This window comes from Sciurus vulgaris (assembly GCF_902686455.1).
Source record: "Sciurus vulgaris genome assembly, chromosome: 5".
In the NCBI taxonomy this organism is placed as follows: Eukaryota; Metazoa; Chordata; class Mammalia; order Rodentia; family Sciuridae; genus Sciurus; species Sciurus vulgaris.
Window position 1 is genome coordinate 29,571,807 of NC_136465.1, and position 21,576 is coordinate 29,593,382.

Below are 21,576 nucleotides of genomic sequence, written 5' to 3' on the forward strand. Positions count from 1 at the left end.
GAAGCCTGAATTCAGATTTGTTCAGCTGCTAAAATGCTTCTGTTAGTCTCTAAAGGCATATTGCCCAAAGGGGTACTGTTTCTTCCTCCAATGCTGAAAAAACTGCTATTAGCAAATAGAAAATAAAAGCTGCCATTTCACTCATATTGACCATTACTGAATTGGCTCATGAACCAACTACATCAGAATCACCCAGGAACTGACAAACATATGTGTTTCTAGACAGCTGTTCAGAGCTGTTAAGTGGAAATTTATGGATGTTCATTCTACAGTATCGTGTTTTTAAAATAAACCCACAGGCGGCTATCTGTTATAGCTCTAGAACTCATTTTAGAAGACAAAAGTAGCCAAGTTCACCTTACAATGGATTTTAATTTTGCTTTGAGAACTATTGAAATGCTAAACACAGAAATGCTCAAAAGAAAAAATAACCCATAAGTTCTGGGAATCCTAATATCTAATCTTTAAGCATGTGCTACTCTTTATTTAGTGTTAGTATGTATATCCATTTACACATTCTTAGCTTTTAGGTGTATTATCAACTCTGTCTCTCTTTCAGAACTGCTGTTATTGATTTATGCATTGCCAATAGTTTATAGACTCTATATCAGTGTAAAAAAATAAAAGATTCTACTTTCAGTATAACCAATGCAGAGATCCATCTGTGCAATCTTTCCTTTATACTGAGATAGGTCTAAGAGAAAAAAAAAAAATATGTACAGTACTCCCCTATGAGTTTGCATCACGAACCACCATAATTTAGAAAGCTTGCTGGTCAAGGCTGCTATCCATTTCCATATTGTTCCATTCCAGATATCATCATTCATGCAAAATAGGTATGCCATGCATACATGGCCTTCATTTCTCCATTCACATTCACAACAGAACTCTTAGGAAGTGTTGCTTGTGCTCCCTAAGCATTTCCTTTCTTCCCTTTCCATTTACATCCTCTCAAGTCAGATTTTGCCCCATCCTTTCAGAGCAATTTTTCTGGAGTTCACTAACAATCCCCAATGATTAATTTTCGTATCTTGTTTTCTCACAATTTTCAGTATTGAAGACAGTTGATCACCTTCTTATTTCGTGCTCTCTTCATTTGGGTTCTATTGATCTAGTCTTCTGTTTCTCTTTCTAATTTCACTGGCTCCTTCTCAGTTTCCTGTTTGATTCCTTGTGTTCTCTATGATCTCTTAGGTTGAAGTGTTTAATCCTTATCCATCTTTCTACCTCTTTGATCTCATCGAGCCTAAGAGATTCGAATACTAACGACTCCTAAATAGTTTTAGCCAACCCATATCTCTCCCCAGAAATCAGTATTCATATATCTAATTTCTTACTTGACAACTCTATTTGAATTTCTAATAAACATCTAACGATTGACACCTTCAGACTTGAACTTCTCCTTTGCTTGCCCCATTCATTGCCAAGCAAACTTTTTCAAAGCCTTTTCCGTCTCTCTGCTGGTAAATCAATCTTCCCAATTGCACAGTCTAAAAAGGAATTCCTCCTTGAATTCTGTTTTTCTCTCAAACTCAACATGCAACCTATTAGGATATACTTTCATCCCTACCTTCCAAATTCATCCAGAATCAGATCACTGCACACCACATTCTTGACTACTCTCCTGATGTAAGCCACCAATATCTTGTAACGGGAATCCTACAATAGTTTGCTAAATGGCGTCCAAGCTTCTGCCCTTGCTACAGTTTTTCTCCACCCAGCAGCTAGAATGATCCTTCCGTAAATCAGGTTATCTCCTCTCCTGCCAAAAATCTCCCAATGACTCTCTACTTCCCTGAAAGTAAAAGTTGCAACTTATAATGTCCTGTAATACACTCATGATTTTATGTTCTATGAACTCTGAATGTCATCTCAACCTACTCTCCCCTGTTCTCTGATTCTGTTTCAGCCACACTGGACTCCCTGTTGTTTCCTGAAGATGCCAGGCACAGTACTAGTACTGCCTTGCAAACTTTTTACCAGATCATCTCTCTGGTAAGAATATTCTCCATGGCTAAGTCCTTCTGTGCTTTAAATGACTACTTAATGAAGTATTCTTCTGAGATTCTTTTTTAAAAATTTTTAAATTTTATTTGTTCTAATTAGTTGTACATAACAGAAGAATGCATATGTACATTTTGATAGATCATACATAAATAGAGTATAATCTCTCATTTTTCTGATTATACATATTGTAGGATCACATCAGTCATGCAGTCATATATGTACATGAGGTAATAATATCTATTTCACTCTACTATCATTCCTTCCCCCATACTCTAACCCCTCCCTTCACTCCTTTCTACCTAATATAATGTAACTCTATTCTTCCCTATCTCCCCACTTATTGTGAATTAGCTTCTGCATATCAGAGAAAACATTCGGCCTTTGGTTTTTTGGTTTTGGAATTCTTTTAAATATTTTTACCCAATTTCTCACTTAGAACTCCTGATGCCATATGCATTTGTGTGGGGGAGAGGATTTCATGATATGTATACCATATACTACAGATATATATGTTCTGAATTGATTATAATTTATGAACAGCTTATGCATAATATGAAGCAATACAAATGAGCATGTGTAATTAAGCTATAATGCAAATCTGAAAACCTGATTATTTTGATTCTTGTGTATCTATGAATGACCAAGCTGTTCTAACTAAAAATTAAGTAAATTAACTCAAATTCATACAAAATTTTCTACATATTGTATATATCTGTATATTTACTAGCTTCAGAAAAGTTTTTTTTGCTAAACTATACAGATTGACATTTCCAGTTTTCAAAAAAGCCTTTAGGATAAAGGGCAGGGAACAAAGTGCAGCAAGAACTCACTGCAGAGAGAGTTAGATGAGTTGACAGTGAGAATTACACAGAGGAATAGCCTGAATAAGTAGAATATAGCCAAGATTTTACCAAATAAATTATTGAATTATGAAGCAGAAGTGACTGTAATTAGCAGTGACACATAGGTAAACATGCAAAAGATTTCCTATTAAAACCATATGTATCAAGCTTCCATGAAGACATAAAATATCCTTTTGAATGGAGTGGCTTGAGGTCAAAACTGCTGATTATTTATAATCTCATCTTGTTCTATGTTATACCTGCAACAAGCAATGTAATATTTCTAAGTCATAGCTGCATATCTGCCATACTTTTATGTCTTGGAGATTTTTTCTTCCAAAAGTGAGCCTGCTGAATCATAATAATTACTCATAAAAGACTATAGACAAAAGCGTGAATAATTAAGTGAAATCTCATTGAGCAGGGCTATAGGGTAATCAGACTAGAAACAATCTATCTGGCTAACATGGGAAGATGCACTAGAAAAGAGGTGGTACTGGCTTAACATCTAAAAGGAGGTCCACCTACTTTGGATCACTTTCTATGGCTGATGCTGAGGTAGTTTCATCAAATCTTCAGTATTTAATGAAGTACAGTTTTAAATATTAGATCTAGATGATCTTATGGGCATGAGTCTTAACATTGTGTGAGATAAACTAGGATCAATAGCTAATACATTCAAGCCACTAAATTAAATCATAGTATTTATAGTTGGAGAATAATGAAAATCAGAAGTGTTGAAGTGTTAAAAAATGCAAGTAAAATAATCTAATGTCGCATTTCAAAATACAGCAAATCTTAATACAATAAAGTATATTCAAACTTTTTAAAACTATATCAAATAATGCCTTTGCTTTTTATGAGGTCTGTTTGAATTTCTTATGTTTATTACATGCATGCAAATAGTAGAGATGCATATCTCTACTGATTAAGAAGAACAGTTACTACATAGTGAAAATTCCTATTATGTACTTTTTCTTTTTGTTTGTTTTTTCAAGTGTGGTCTTGATATTTTTTCTAGGTTGGTCTCCAGTTTCTGGGCTCAGGTGATTCTCCTGCCTCAGCAGTTGGTCCTACGGACTAGATGGTTTCATTACCCATCTTTAAGATTTTGGGGCTCCTCTAAGATAAAAGATATCTTTGATGCTAATACGGCAATTTTGCAACACAGGGATAATTACTTTAAAATATATTTTTACATATTCAATTAATTTTTGGATTCATATTAGAAAGTTTTGTATTAGTCACAATACAATTTCTGAAGCGTGAGCTCTTTTCTGATGCCACATGATAATATTACAGTTGTATATATACTTTCAGAAGATTCTTTTTTGGTGACATATTTGGAGGGAAAACAAATACTGTACGACAGATTTTATAGTAAGGGGTGAATACAAAACTTTAAAAGCTGCATTATATCTGGAAAGTGCATTCTCTTTCTTTCACATACACATGAGAAAAGTTACATTTGGATAAATCTTGTTAACTATGTTGTAAACACTGGTAGGTTACAAAGAACAATTTTAACCCATATATTTATGCTTTACATTTACTATGGCACACTTGTTTTTAGAGGCAAACAAAAAGATGAACTGAGGAAACTGGAATAGTTTTTTTGACTTTAAATTGATGTTAGATCTTTTTGACCTTGGGGTGAATCTTTGGTGTCCAGAGAGTGAACTGTGGTAGGCAGAAAATAGCCCCCTCCAAGATGTTCACGTCCTACTCCCCAGAACATGTTAATACATCAGCTTACAATGTGGAGGGGAATGCAGGCTCTAGGATCATCAAGGAGATGTGATGTCACTAGCTTTGACAGAAGAGGAACTGGATCATGATAATGTAAACACATAAGATCATGAAAACTGTAAAATAACAAATTTGGAAAATTTACTGCTGTAACTGATAAGCATGAATTTAGAGACTTAAGGCCACATGAATTTATTCTCTTACAGTCCTAGAAGACAATAAATCTAAAATGAAGGACTTATCAGGGCCTCATTTCTTCCAGAGGCTCTAAAGAAGCAATTTACCTTCCTTTTCTAGTTTCCACAGGCCATTCACTTTTCTTGGTTTTTGGTCCCTTCTCTCCATCTTTAAAGCCAACAACGCTGTGTTTTCCAGGTCTTCCCGCCCCCTGCCCCTGTGGTTCATTTCTCTCTGCCTCTTCTCTTCCGACTCTCTCCCCCACTTTTAAGGACCCTTGTGATTACATTAGGCCCTCCTGGCTAACTCCGGATAATAATCTCTTCAGTTTAAGGTCACCTGACTAGCAACATTAATTCCGTTTGAAATTTTGATTACCTTTTGATATGTAAACTCACATTTTCATAGGTTTCAGGAAATAGGATGTGTACATCTTTGGTCTTTGAGGAGCCATTATTCCGTCTACTGAACACAATACTGGTTTACTTAACATTTATGTTGAAAACAACTCCTTTCCTAAAAATTGTCCAGAATACAACTGGACTGAGATTCAGGACACTCACCGTTCCATCCATTTCCATTGCATGCTAGGTCACTATAAACGATTTCGCCTTTTAGAACTTCATTTCTTTTAGATAACTGTATTGTTAAGAAGTCTATTTATAAAAATCTATGAGTCTAGGACATTTATTCTATGCTTCATGTTAGACAGACAGAAGTGTAAGTCTCAATATACTAAGTAATATTAAGTTAATTTGGATATCATAAGCATGTGAATACATTACACATTAACAGAAGTGTTTCGAAAACAAAAATAAAACTAGTTGATATATATTTAAAAAAGGATCTACTTATCTTTTCCAGAGGATTATTTTCCCTTTCCTTTAGAAAAAAAAAAAAAAAATTGAGGACATTTCAAAATCATTTTGCTAGAGTTTTCCAATATTGCCATTCTAAAATAAGGTTTGATCAGACAAAAGAGCTTATAATCACCTACCTCACCTATTTTCATTTACCACACCATGAGAAATGAAATGCTTCTAATTGGAAGCATGCTAACCTATCATGTATTCCTGAGATACAGATGTTCACATGAAAAACAACCCAGCCTTCTCATTCCAGTGGTGACACTTTCATAAAAGAAACTGAGGCTCTCAGAATAAGATTAACAGTAAAATAACTTCATTGTGCCTCAGCTGACTTTAGATTTCAAAGAACAAAGGATTTCAGTATATCTACATCTCCAAAAATATTTTGGAATATATTAGTGCTTTAAAAAAGTTGCTTGATAAACTGAAATTCAGGTTCAACTTGTGTCCTTACTTTATCTGTCAGGACAGGCTGAGAGGCTGATCACATCTTTTCCAGTTTAACTGTAAGGATCATCAGAACCAAAGGACAGCAAAGGAGAGGGGAGAATGAAGCCAGAGTCAGTTTTTTAAAGTAGCTGGTCCACAGTGACCTCCAGTGGCAATCACCGAGGTTTCCTTTTCCCATGTTTATAAAGCTCTGGATCCCAAGAGTAACATGTCCCAGTGGAAGGAAGCAGGGTCCATGCTCCTCCTCACCAAGAACTTCATGGGTAGAGTACATTACGCTGATTTTCATTTGGATCCAACTACCGGGGCCTGAGGACTTCATCTGACAGGATTATTTGTGGGCCACTGCTTTGGAACACAGCTGGCTAGAGAAGAGCTCTTGTCCTCTCATCATCTGTCTATAGCATACTCATAGAAGCACAAGGCTTTCAGACAGACACTTCCTAGTGAAATGTCGCTGCTATTTATCTGAAATTCAAGTATCTGAAATGTATCTGCTATTTATCTGAAGCTTCATTAGAGAAAAACATTTAGAGTGTTCCCAGATGTTAACAGATTGGCTTTTAATACGCATTCAGTGAAAAAACAAATCCAATTGCAAATATGGATCTGCGTATCTTTTGTCAACTTTATAGATTCCATATATATATATATATTTTTTACAAATGACGAAATAGAATCTCAAATGAATTAGCCGAGATTAGATTTCTAACTTTCCACACTTCTAGTTCATATATTTTTTTCAATATGAGAGGCAGTTCACTTAAGAGTAAGAACACTGAAGATGAGCTGCTTGGATTTGAATCCTCATTCTAACAGCTACTCTCTATTTAACCATTGACAGGTATTTTGCCTCACTGTGCCTCAGCTTTGTCATCTATGAAAGATGGTAACAGTATTTCCCACCATATAGATTTGTGAGACTGAAACAGTTTAACACGTAGGAAGTAATTGGAATAGATTGTATGTGTGGTAACCACATGTATACATGAGTAATGTTTAGGGTCCCAAACAAAACTGACCAAGGAGGATGACTGAACTATTCAGCATTCTCTGACTTCTTTATCTTTAAATTCTAAGCTTCCCCCTTCCAATTCAGAAGGGAACAAAAACTTCATAATTTGTGCAGTTTATCATGGATGAATGACAGTAGAATGCAGACATCAGGTTAAGGTTGAAAAAGAACACAGAAATAAGGAAAGGGAAACCACAATTTTAACCTGTCCATACTAGGAATTGCAATCTGACAGTCCATCCAAATATACATGCATGGTATATTTTGTGAGACCAATGTTCATTAGTGTAATGTATAAAGCCGCCCGCCTCTCCCGTTAGTGGAATTTCTGACCTCCCCACCACCTGTCAATCTGCACTCTGCCCACCTCTTACATTACAGGAATTTCCGGCTTAAGCTGCTGCCATTTTCCTGCTTCCCACATTACGTCCTAATATGCTATTGGTTCATCACTCAGCTTGCAAGAATTCTCCTCCGCTATTGGTTCCTTCCAGCCTGCAAGATTCCAATATCTGGGAGAAGCCACACGCCATCTTTCTCTTTTGCCCCTTCTTTTCACCCTGAGCAGACGTGCCAATTGTCCACATAAATAAAGTCTCTTGCATGAGACCTCGTGTCTGCGGAGCATTTTTTCCTGGGAGCTATTGGCCAACCGCAACTGAGACAAGTGAGCGAGTGGCAGTTCAGCAGGATTGCGCAGCAGTGGCTACCGCCACGGGTCCCAAGTTGAGCTGCATTTTTTCCCCTTACAATTAGTCCTTGAATTTCTAGTTTTTTTTTTTTTTTTTTTTTTTTTTTTTTAATCTAAAAAGGAACATCTTAGAAGTGAGTAGTTGGATAAACATGTCTTTGGTAGAAGCAATGATGACTCCAACAGGATTTACAATATTGTCAAAAGGCAGTCTTTAAGTAAAACCATACAAGGGGATGTTTTATAGTCAGTGATCCTGAAACTACCTACCAAACTGACGAAGGTCCAAGCAGAGATTCGCTCCTTCCACTAATGTGGTGTTTCGGCAGATGGTCCACAGGTTGAAGTACATATAAACTGGTAGTGAGGTGAATGCTGTGACTCCCAGCCAGGCCAACATGAAAAGATATGTCAACATGATAAACTGCAAGAGAGAAAAAAAATAGACAGAAAATACATAGTCTACCAGAAAAGAATTTTGTTTCCAGTCCTCCAAGCTCAACACATAAGGCTTTTGGTGTTACAGTGCATAGATGATTATCACAGCGCTCCTAGGAGCTATAGCACCAGAAGTTAAGAAATGGCAAATAAAACGAGTTATCTGAATAATCCTATGAGAATATCTTACCTTGGCAGAGATTCTGATGTGCAAAGAATAATCCATCTGCATTTCAATGCCTGTTTCATTTATAAAGTTATTTTAAAAATCTCTCTGCAATTTGTTTTTATTATTATTATTTTAAAATTTTTTATTTGTTCTAATTAGCTATAATGACAGTAGAATGCATTTCTGCTTTTCAATAAATGAAGTATAATTTCTCATTTTTCTGATTGTACATATTGTAGGATCACATCAGTCATTCAGTCATATATGTACATGAGGTAATAATGTCTGTTTCACTTTACTATCCTTTCTACTCCCATTATAATTTGGTTTTTAAGTTTAGAAAATTTCAGCAGGTCAAGTTAGGATTTTACAAAATGGGGAATTTTGCTGTAAAAAAATCCAAATGAGTTAAAATATTGTTGATAAATTTATATTACAACTAAACTGGCACCACTTCATGTAATAAGTATCTAAACTACATAATCATTCTATCATTACCATTTTAAGCATGGCAATTCTCAAATCATATAATAACACTGGTGTATACTACACCACTTTCTGTGTAATGATTTTTCTGAACTTTAAATCTTATTGACACATGTTAATTTTACTTTTACTATTGAAAACCACTAAAATATTATTTTACCTTTGAAAATAAAGATTTTTAATTTATTGGAAATACTTTAATGTTTAAAATGTTTATTTAAAGGAGTTGTATCCTAAATAGAATTCAATGAGAGACTTGGTTTCAGCATAAACAATTTTTTTATTTCAAACATAGATGCTAGATATAGAGGTATAGATGTTAGATAAATATGTATATAGATGCATTTATTAGTGGATGAGTAATAGATGATAGAATGATAGATGTCAGAATGGATCAGTGGATGAATGAAAAATGACAATATCTATAATTAAATCTTGGTTATCAAAAGTTAAGTTTCTATAAGTATTTATTTCTTCTGAATTTCAGAAACATACTTTTATAGAAAACTCAAAAAAAGCATAGTGATTTCTGGATTAAGTGGAGCACCTCAAGTAATCATATTTTTAAATGGCAACACAACCAACATATAGTAAATATTTTTGGTGAAACTAAATCTCTTATTCGACTCTATTAATTCCTCTGGTGATCAGTTATATCCAGGCTTTATCCCTTTACCCTATGATTTAAGTAAAACATCAAGTGAGCCAAATTTATGTAGTAACACATAATATATACTAAAGATAGCAGTTTAGAAAAATAGTAAAATTGGTGTCAGCATCATGATTGAGCTTATTCATCTATATTAAAGTCTTATTGTGATTAACCTAGTATAGTATCGGGGTTAATGACAGTAGGAAATTAATGTAACCAGCATGAAGAGAGGCAAGATGTACAGCTAATGAGACTTGAAATCAAATCCTTCTATAAGTTGCCAAATGTCACAGTACTTCAGAAACTCAGAATGTAATTAAACACGTGCTTTCTAATAATTAGGTTTTATATTATCTAAAATCTGACTTTCAGTTGTTCTCTATGACAAAGTGGTAATGGTTGTAGGGAGACTCTGATGAGCCAATATCTGTCCCCAAAATGTCTTTAAAACTGTGATTTGGCATTATATTCAAATTTCGTACATTCAAAATGAAACAAAGCCTGGTCTAAAAATACTGGGAAATAAAACTTGAACATGAAATTATTTAAATCAGTGAGTGAATGGCAGCACATGTCCTTAAAATGATTTGTTCTTTAAATAGAATTATTAAAATTTATATCACTTTTAGAATCAATTAATCTTCCTAATGAATACTTAATGGAGGTTAATATACATAAAGATTTATGACAAGATTGGGACATGTATATTAATAACACTTAGTTCTTATTTTACTGATCAAAAGAACAGAAATATTCCATGTAGCAATGTAGACACATCAGGTCTCAAAGCACACTTGACTGTGTGTGGTAAAAACTGTGCCAATCTCCACCAGAGAAACGGAATAATATATCTTCCACCTTTAACACTAATAAACTGGATACAATGGCACAAGTCACTTTTCATTTGGTTCCAATATGTAAGAAATAAAATTTACTTATTTGTTTATTTAGTACACACTGTGTATTATGTTAGGGACATAGTGTTCCTAACAAAAATGTCACAATTATTTCATGATAAAAGTGATCTTACAGCATATTCATTAAAGATGCAGGTTTTCTAGCGGCCTGAGTCTAGGCTGTTCTTTTTGCCTCTGATTTTGCCTTTGTGTAAAAGAAAGAGCTCTAAATTAATCTCATACGGTCCAGTAAAGCTAAACTGAAATAATCATGGAATGTATTTAGCATGGAACCTGGTACATAAGTAGTTGTGACAAAGTAGTAGCTGTTTTTATTGCTCATAATATTATTCTGATTATTACTACTATGCTTTGTCTGAATAAGACCACAAAGAAAAAGGGAATTAGATCTCATTTTGTGTTGGGAGAAACTAAATGAATGAGAAGCTCTTGGGTCTGGCAAAGTTATTTAAAGTGAGCTTTCTCTCAAGACAAAAGGCTCCAGAAATTCTTGGAAAGTGTCCCAAATATTTAGCAGAACTTCTTTAGTTAAAAAAAAAAAAAAAAAAAAAAAAAAAAAAAAAAAGAAGAAAGAAAAAGAAAAGAAATTTTAAAAAGACCCTTTTTTATTAACATATTCAGTTTCTGCATCTGTAGATCTCAAGGCTAATGCATAGTCTGAAGAACAATGAGTAGGGTATGGCATCCAGAAAGGCATGGCTTTGGATGAGTAAAAGCATCTCTGAAGTCCAGGGAAGAATAATTAGCATGCTTTGGGCCACAGCCTTTCTATCTTGTTTTCCTTTCTTTCTGCCCTGAGGGATTTTTCAATAGCTTCTTCAGAAAGTGCTGTTCACTCAGGATTTAGGATTCAATAATAGGTTTAGATTCAAAGTGGATTGGAACACTTTGAACTGTTGGTGCTACTACTTTACAAGGCGATTTAAGTATGATTTCTTAAGCCAAAGAGCTGACTTAGATTTCCTTTCTTCTGCCAGCTCTAATGTTTTAACAAATTATTAAAGATGGATGCTACAGATAAAACATTATGGTGAGAAAAATATTTTCATTACTATTAATGAGGAAGCTCTGTTTTAAGAAAAATCCATGTCTTCTTTAGAATTTTTAGTGTAAATCATTTATTTCAGAGTAATAGTTCATATCCATGAAATACTTAAAGAAGTTAAAGTTATAATTATACCATTCTACTTTAAAAAATGTTTTATTTTAGAATCTGATATTCAATAAAACTGAAAAATTGTTCAAATCGATCATGCATAATCTTAGTTAGAAAACTTTTATATGTAATAAATAAAATAGTCCATAATTTAAAATGTCCTAACTTTGCACTGCTAGTAATGTGATAGTCATATATTTTATTATCTGAATATTAGTAACTTCATAAATTAATTTTATATTTGTTATAAAACCTTTGACTACATCATGTATAACCAGAAGAATGAGAAGTTATACTCCATTATATAGGATGTATCAAAGTGCATTCTACTGTAATGTATAACCAATTAAAACAAATTTTAAAAAAATTTTAAAAACCTTTGGGAATATAAAAACTTCTGATTTTGAAAACATTTTGGTTTGAGATAAAATGCTTTCTGAAATTAAACTCTTTGTCTGGGGAACACAGTGGGAATAAAATAACTGGAAGAAATTATAAAAGTATTTTTGGTCCTGACATCAGATGAGCCAGTCACTCTTTTATGAGATAGACTTATCACTTAACCCCTAACAGGCACTTGACCTCATTTGTGAATTGAAAATTGGAAAACCTCTCACACAGGGCTTCCATGTAAACAAAAGAAAAGATCCTGGATTAAGTCGCTTAGCAGTAAACTTGAACCACAATAAACTCAAAGAGGAGGTTGTTTGATTTAGCACTAATTAATTGTTTTGCACTTTTAAAGGTTAGATACAGACAAGAGAGGAAATGATTTATGTTCCATTTGGTGTTTATTATTTTGAACAGACACTGGGTTTTCATTTCTGGTAGTTACAAGAAGTAAGGATGGATTTTGCAGAAGTTACAGACAAATATATAAAATGATCTTGTTGACTTCTCTTGTTTCAAATATTATAGTATATATTAAAATGATGCTTACATTCTCCATACTCACAAAGGAAAAAAATCACTAAATTTTTCTTATTTTGAATTATATTAATTAATGAATTGATTTTTGATAGTAAGATTGCAATAAAGTTAGGGATGAGTGACAGGTATATAATTTATAGCCAACATATCCCATTATTATATCATTTTAGCATCATGTCATCATAAAATATAAATGACTGCTAAAATAAGAATCTTCTTGTCATCAAAGTTACTGTGTTTTTCTTTTTACTCAAAATTTTGTTGAGAGCCTACCATGTGTTAGCATGGAATTTAATAAAATTGTTACAAATTATTTCTCTGTGACTTGTAACTGAATAAAACAATATGTAATTGTTGCTTTGATGTCAACCTGCATATTCCAATCACTGTTAGAAAGTTAGTGGTGAAATTCAACTGCAAGAGTTAAGGTTTTCTTGTTCTTTGGAAAGTGTATGTATTTTTGCTCCTTGATTATGTAACTATGAAGACTACATTGTGGGGCAGCTGAGGGCTAGGGAAGAATAGAGTAACTTTGGATTAGGTAGAGGGGCATGAAGGGAGGGGAGGTGCATGGAGGTAGGAAGGATAGTAGAATGAATCTGACATTATTACCCTATGTACATATATGACTACACGACTAGTGTGATTCTACATCATGTACAAAGAGAAGAATGAGAAATTATACTCCATTTAAGTATGATGTGTCAAAGTGCAGTCTACTGTCATGTATAACTAATTAGAACAAATTTTTAAAAGACCACATTGTGCTTAACTTGAAAATGACTAATAAAAAGGTAATAATTGGTTTTTCATATGAACCTCTATGAACTTTGATTTAATGTCTAAGAAAATCACAATTTCTTGATCTATAGATTTTCTGTGGCAAATTTAGCAGATGGGTGTCAGTGGAAGTAAAAACAGCAGGGTAGAAGTCAGTAGCACAGATGAGAAGAATTCAGCTGACTCTGACTTCAGTAGTCTCTGAGTTTGAATTACCCAATTGCTAAAAAAAAAATCAATGAATAGAATGCTATGATAAAATTAAGAGTTTGAGGTAAATTAAACATTTAAAGTTAGGAGAAATGAACAAAATGGATCTATTGATACACGCAGAAACCTTTTTATACCCCAAAATAAGAACAAATTGCACTCAAGTCATTGATCATAAGTTCCCCTTCTCACTAGGAATAGGATATAAAAGTACTTTGCAAAATCTTAGCTCAGAAATCTTTATTTTGCAATACTATATTTTAATGATCTTCTCTCATCTTGAAATGAATTTTAAAAATATCAATCAATCATGTTTGCACTTCAACAAAAAAAAGGAAATATCTTTAGATTTCACTAAAGGCAGACATAGCTCAGGACTTAAACATCCCTGATCAAGCAATTTCACAGGACAGACATTAGCTAAAGAATAGTGCCTAACAGTGGTTTTCAACTGTGACCATGAATTAGGATCATCTCAGAAATGTGAGACAGAAAGACATACTTAGATCTTTCTGTGCTGATACTATATTATAAAAATCACTGCAGGTGATTCTGATGGAGATCCAGTGTTTAGAACTGCTGCTGTATTAGAATGAAAAAATCTCATGAGTATATTTGATGTGATATTCATCATTAGCCTTTATAGGATAGTACTGCTGAAATTAAAAAAATGGGATAATAATCCAGAAGTTCATTTAAATGTCACTAAAATGACACAAAGTATGGATGAGTAGAGTACTGGAAATGAGCCAAATTTCTGAATCAGGGTTTTTCAAACTTGGCACTACTGAAATTTTGGGCCAAGTAATTTTGTTATGAGGACCATCCTTGTACACTGCAGGATGCTTACCAACATCCCTGGCCTCTATCCACTAGATGTCAGATGTGCAATCAAAAGTTCTCAATATCTCCTGAAGGAAAATAGTCCCTGGCTGAGAAGTACAACACTAACACATGAAAATAACAGGTTAAAGGGATGCAAATGAATACAAGAATGCACTATCATTCCAAATGCAAACTGGAAAAGTATTAAACGTATTGGCCATGGTAGGCTCTAAAAATTATGCAGAAAATGGTTTAATGCAGAGAAAATTACCATCATTATGGAAATTACTTGAATATACGCAATCATCATCATCATCATCATCATCATGATTATGACCCGAAACTACCAATGAACTAGTTATGAGTATAAAATTGTTTAATAAGTGATTCTCTGTTTCTAGCACCTTTGTTCATAACTGTCAAAACCAGGAGGCTACCAAGATGTCCTTCAGTTGGTGAATGATTATAAGTGTGGTACATTTCAGATGATAGTGGGAATATTAGTAGTAAGAGCTATCAAAGCCTAAAATGTGAGGAACATTAATGCATTCACTATATGAAAAAGCCTATCTGAAAAGGCTGCCTCCTATGTGACTTCAGCTATAATATGCTGGAAAGGAAAAATTATGGAGTAAGTAAAAAGAGGAGTAGGTGGAGCACAAAGGATTTTGAGGCTTACCCTATTTCACCTCACTTGCTTTACTGTACTTCACAGACCCTGCATTTTTATTTATTTTTATCTTTCTACACATTTTATTAGTGCATCATGGTTGTACATAAAATGGAATTTGTTGTTACATATTTGTACATGCTTACAATATAACAATATAATGTGGCCAATATCACTCTCCATCCCTTCCCCCCTCACTCCCCGCCTGTCACACCAGGTTCTTTTCCTCTACTGATGTCTCTTTGATTTTCATGACATCAGTCCCTGCCTTTCTTTTTCCCTTTTCCTCTCTAGTTTTCCACATTTGAGAGAAAACATACAACCCTTGACCTTCTGAGTTTGGCTTATTTTGCTTAACATGAAGATTTCAAGTTGCATCCATTTTCCTTCAAATGACATAATTTCACTTTTTCATTGCTGAATAAAACTCCATTGTGCATTTATAACACAATTCCTTTATTCATTCATCTGTTGCTGGACACCCAGACTGGGTTCATAGTTTGGCTGTTGTGAATTGTGCTGCTATAAATATGGCTATGCATGTATCCGTGTAGTATGACAACTAATTCTTCAGGATTAATACCAAGGAATGGTGTGTCTGGGTCATATGGTGATTCCATACCTAGTCTTTTGAGGAAGCTCCATACTGATTATCATAGTGGTTGTACCAAATACAGTCCCATCAACAGTGTAAAAGTGTTCCTTTTTCTCCATATCCTCTCCAGCATTTAATATTATTTGTATTCTTGATGACTATCATTCTGATTGTTATGAGATGAAATCACAGTGTAGTTTTGATTTGAATTTCCCTAATTGCTAATAATGCTGAACATTTCTTCATGTATTCATTGGCCGTTTGTATTTCTTCCTTTAAGAAATGCATTTACTGCCAAAGTTTTTTGTTAACTCTGAACCTAATAAATTTACCAGCACCATTTTCCCAAAGACTCTGGGGAAAAATGTGTTTGCATTACACTCTGAAACTTCTTGCAATATTTCAAACCTTTTCATTATTATATCACTTATGGTAATCTGTGATCAATGATCAATATTGTTACTATTTTAATTATTATGCTTATCAATAAATGTTGTGTTTTGTGATCATTCCACTGACCTCTCAATTGTTTCCATCTCTTTTCTTCTCCTCAGGCCTCTCTTATTCCCTGAGACCCAATAATATTGAAATTAGATCAGTTAATAACCCTGTGATGTTCTCTAAGTGTTCAAATGCAAGGAAGAGTTCCCTATTTTTTGCTTTAAATCAAAAACTAGAAATGATTAAACTTAATGAGGAAAGCATGTCAAAAGCTGCAATAGGCCAAAAGCTCACCCTCACATGTCACAGTTAGCTGTTATGAATGCAAAGGAAAAGTCCCTGAAGTCCTATTCCAGTGAACAAATGCATGATATGAAGAAAACTTGAGTAGTCTGGATAAAATATCAAACCACCTACAGCATTTCCTTCAGTCAAAGCCTAATCTCCTCAATCCTATGAAGGCTGAGAAACTGCAGGGGAAAAAAATTAAGTAAGCAGAGGTTGGTTCATGACATTCAGGGAGAGAAGCCATCTCCATAACCGACAACATGAAGCACCAAATGCTGTTACAGAGTCTGCAGTAAGTTATCCAGAAGGCCCAGCCAAGACCTCTGATGAAGTTGGCTACACCAAACCTCCAATTTTCAATGTAGATGAAACAGCTTTCTATTTGAAGAAGGTATCATTTGGGACTTTCATAGCTAGAGAGGAGAAGTCAATGTCTGACTTCAAAGCATCAAAGGACAGGCTGACTCTCTTATTTGGAGCTAATACATCTGGTAAGTTTAAGTTGAAAACAGTGTTCATATATTATTCAAAAATTCTTGGGCTCTTAAGAATTATACTAAATCTACTTTGACTGTACTCTTTGTAAGACCAAGTTTGGATGACAGCATATCTGGATGACTGTACACTTTAAGTCTACTGTTCAGACTCTATTAATACGTTTTCTGTTATTTTAATTAAATACCTAGGGCTGGGTAAGTTATTTTAAAAAGAGTTTTACTTGGCTTCCAATTCTGGAAGGTCGAGAGCATGTGACCAGCATTGACTCTGCTCTAGTGAGGAATTTCAAGAGAATGGTATCTCAATGTTGGAAGAACATGCAGTAAGAGATCACACAGCAAAACGGGAGAAAGCTAAAAAGGTATAGTGGGGTCCCACTATACCTTCTGAAGCCAAACCTTATGATTCTTATGAATCATAAGAATCCAATTGACATAAGAATCTCCTACTAAACCTTGTCTGTTAAAGGTCACCATCCCTAAATATCATCAAACTGTGGAACAAGCTTCCAACTCATGAACTTGGGAACACAACACTTTCAGAGACCTACTGCATAGGAACAATTCCGTTTGATAATATTATTATTCATTGACAGTGCAACTGGTCACTCAAGAGCTCTGATGGAGATGAAAAGATTAATGTTGCTTTCATACTTGTTGACACAGCATCCATTCTGCAGCCCATAAACCAAAGAGTAATTTCGAATTTTAAGTCTCATTTACAAAATATGTTTCCTAAGGCTTTAACTGCCTTAGATAGTGATTCCTCTAATGGACTTGGGCAAAATACGTAAAAATACTGACAACTATGTGAAAAGGTTCTAGATGCTATGTGATCATTCATGGTTCATGGGAGGAGGTAAATTATTAATATTAGCTGGAATTGCTAAAGTAAAATCACAGATTTAAAAGGCGACATTATAACAAATACCTCAGAAATACAAATGATCTGGCTAGTCAAGGTCTCTAATTCTTCCAGATGAAGTTCATGATTGCTTTCTCTATTTCTATGAAGAATGTCACTGGAATTTTAATTGGAATTGCATTGAATCTGTATAGTGCCTTTGGCAGAATGGCCATTTTGACAATATTAATACTGCCTATCCAAGAACATGGGAGATCTTTTCATCTTCTAAGATTTTCTTCAATTTCTTTCTTTAGTGCTCTGTAGTTTTCATTGTAGAGGTCTTTCACCCTTTTATTAGATTGATTACTAAGTGGTTTTTTTTTTTTTTTTTTTTGAGGCTATTGTGAATGGAGTGGTTTTACTAATATCTCTTTCAGAGGATTCATTACTTATGAATAGAAATGCATTAGATTCATGCATATTGATTTTATATCCTGCTACTTTGCTGAATTCATTTATTAATTCTAGAAGTTTTCTAGTGGAGTTTTTTGGATCCTCTAAATATAGAATTATGTCATCGGCAAATAGTGACAGCTTGAGTTCTTCTTTTCCTATTTGTATCCCTTTAATTTCTCTGGTCTGTCTAATGCTCTGGCTAGTGTTTCTAGGATGATGTTGAATAGAAGTGGTGAAAGAGGGCATCCCTGTCTTGTTCCAGTTTTTAGAGGGAATGCTTTCAGTTCTTCTCCATTAAGAATGATGTTGACCGTGGGCTTAACATAGATAGCCTTTACAATGTTGAGGTATGTTCCTACTATTCATATTTTTTCTAGTATTTTAAGCATGAAGGGGTGCTGTATTTTATCAAACACTTTCTCAGAATCTATTGAAATAATCATATGATTCTTAACTTTAAGTCTACTTATGTGATGAACTACATTAATTGATTCTTGGATATTGAACCAACCTTGCATCCCTGGGATAAACCCCATGTGATCATGGTGCACTATCTCTTAATATATTTTTGTATGCGATTTGCCAGTATTTTGTTAAAGATTTTTGCATCTATGTTCATCAGGGATATTGGTCTAAATTTTCTTTCCTTGATGAGTCTTTGTCTGGTTTTGGTATCAGAGTGAGTGATACTAGCCTCATAGTATATGTGTATATGTAGTTCTCAATTCTACTCAAACTATTTATAAAACATTTGAAGGGAAAGAAATACTTTCAAACTCATTCTATAATACAACACTGCCATGATACCAAAACTAGACATAAATACAAAGTAAAAGAAAACTATAGACCAGTATCCCTAATAAAAAATAGATACAAAAGTCCTCAACAAAATTTCCGCAAACAACACATGAAAAAGACCATTTAATTTGCTCAAATGGAATCCATCCCAGGAATGCAAAGGTAGTTCAAATATGCAAATCAATATATATAGCACATCAGCACATCACGTTTAAAAAAATCAAGCACGAAAACAAAGTGATCATTTTAATACATGCAGGAAAAGCAGCTGATGAAATTCAATTAGCTCTTCATGATAAAAACTTCTGATAAAAAATTTAGGTAGAGATGAAACACACCTCAACACAAAGAAGGCCCGATCTGATAAATTAAAACATGACATCATACTGAAGGGGAAAAGTTAATGGTTTTCCTCTAAGATTTAGAACAAGACAAGGACACCTACTTTCACCACTTTTGTTCAGAATTCTACTGAAAGTTCTAACCATAGACATTAGGCAAGAGAAAGAAAGACCACCAATTGGAAAAAATTAGGGCGGGGGGTGTAGCTCAGGGTTAGACTGCTTGACAAATTCAGGCAAGGCTCCAGGTTTCATCCTCAGCACTGAAAAAAATGTTTTTAATTTGAATAATGATGTCGAATTGTCCCTTTGTGCAGATAACATGATCATATACATTAGAAAACTCTAAAGATCACCAAAAAATCTATTATAAGTAATAAATTAATTCAGTAAAGTAGTAGGATAGAAAATCAACTCAAAAATATCAGCAGTATTTCTATAGTCTGTCTGAAAAACAAAACAAGAAATTGACTTCATTTGTAATAGCTACAAAAGAAGAAAATACTTAGAAGCAAATTTAACAAAGGAATTAAAATATTTCTACAATGAAAACTATAAAGTTTTGATGAAGAAAATTGAAAAAAATGCACAAATAGAAATATATCCTGTATGTAAATTGGAAGAAGTAATATCATTAAAATGTCCAATACTACCCAAAGTGATTTGTAGTGACGTGATATAGGTCCTATAATACACTAATGAATTTCTTCATAGAAATAAAAAAAAATCTAAAACTCATATGGAACCACCAAGAAATCTGAACAGCCATAGCAATCCTGAACAAGAAAAAAATAAAGCCAGAGGTACCATATTTCCTGACTTCAGAGTGCTACAAAAGAATAGCAACCAAAACAGTATGGTGCTGACAGGAAAGCAGACACAATGACAAATAGAACAGAATTTATACCCTCAAAATAAAGCCATGCATTTACAGCCAACAGATTTTTGACAAAGGTGCCAAGAACACAAATGGGAGTAAAGAGAGTCTTGTCAATAAATGGTGCTGAGAAAACTGAGCATTAACACACAGAACAATGAAACTAGACCCTTAACCCTCACCATGATAAAAAAGATCAAATCCAAATAGATTAATGAGTTAAAGAGAAGACCCAAACTTATAAAAACTGTCAGAGGAGAACACTGGAAAAATGCTTTATATCATTGGATGATGGAAGAATTTTGGGGATAAAATTTCAAAAACAGGCAACAAAAATGAAATAGGTAAATGGGATTACACCAAATTAATAAGCTTCTGCACTGCAATGGAAGCAATCAACAGAGTATAGAGATACTCTACAGATTGTGAGAATGTATTTGCAAAATACATACCTGGAGGGGGTTGATATGCAGAATATACATGAAATTCAACTCAATAGTCCCCAAACCCTCCAAGCCCCCAAATACTCCAATTAAAAACTGGGTGAGACTTCAACAGACACTTCTCAAGAGAAGACTATTAAGACTTTTTGTCATCTATGACTTTTATTTCATTCCTAACATAGTGACTCATGAAAAAATATATTTAAAGATTTTTATACATCTTTACTTTTTAAGTTGTAAAGTGAAAAAAATTATAGTTGCATATATTTATGGAGTGGAGTAAACATTATGAATTTCTCCCTATCCCAAATATTTTTCTTCTTCATTCCATAGTTACTTATTTTGTCAGAGATATATTCTGAAATGATGTGATAAGAAAGACATATTTTTGTGGTCTTCATCCTCATCACCCCAAACCCCACTAAACATGAGAAAAACAAAATACAAACTATACTGAGATACCATTACAAAATACATAGCTAAAACTCCTCAAAATTGTCAAGGTCATCAAAAACAAGGCAAGTCTTAGAAAATGTCACAGGTCAGTGTTGCTTAGGGAGAAATAACTAAATCCTTAATAGGATACTGGCACCAAACAAGAAGAGTTAGTACAAACTAAGGAAATCTGAATAAAACATGAATGTCAATGAATAGTAAATATCAATATTGATTCATTAATTATGACAAAGTACCATACTAATGTAAGATATTAGTAATTGAACAATAGGGTTTCATAAATATGGAAAGTGTTCCATCTTCATTTTTCTGTAAATCTAAAACTACTCTAAATGAAAACACTTGTTTCTTAAAAAAATTACTTTAGGATTATGAAAACATTAAAAAAATCACAAATTTCTCATCAGAAATTCTATCATGGAATGATATATGTAGATGCATCTAATGAAATTTGAAATCCTTTACTGAATTCATAAAATTTATATTAAAAAATGTTTGGCAGAA

At 33.7% G+C, this 21,576-nt stretch overlaps 1 protein-coding gene across 2 annotated transcripts in view; it reads right to left on the minus strand.

Moving 5' to 3' along the window:
* GPM6A (glycoprotein M6A) overlaps nucleotides 1-21,576 on the minus strand; it is a 314,459-nt gene that overhangs the window by 6,266 nt on the left and 286,617 nt on the right. For both annotated transcript variants that reach the window (XM_079141042.1, XM_079141041.1), the window contains exon 4: nucleotides 8,071-8,224. In XM_079141042.1, the coding sequence (XP_078997168.1) occupies nucleotides 8,071-8,224 (154 nt within the window). The remainder of the gene's footprint in view (nucleotides 1-8,070; nucleotides 8,225-21,576) is intronic.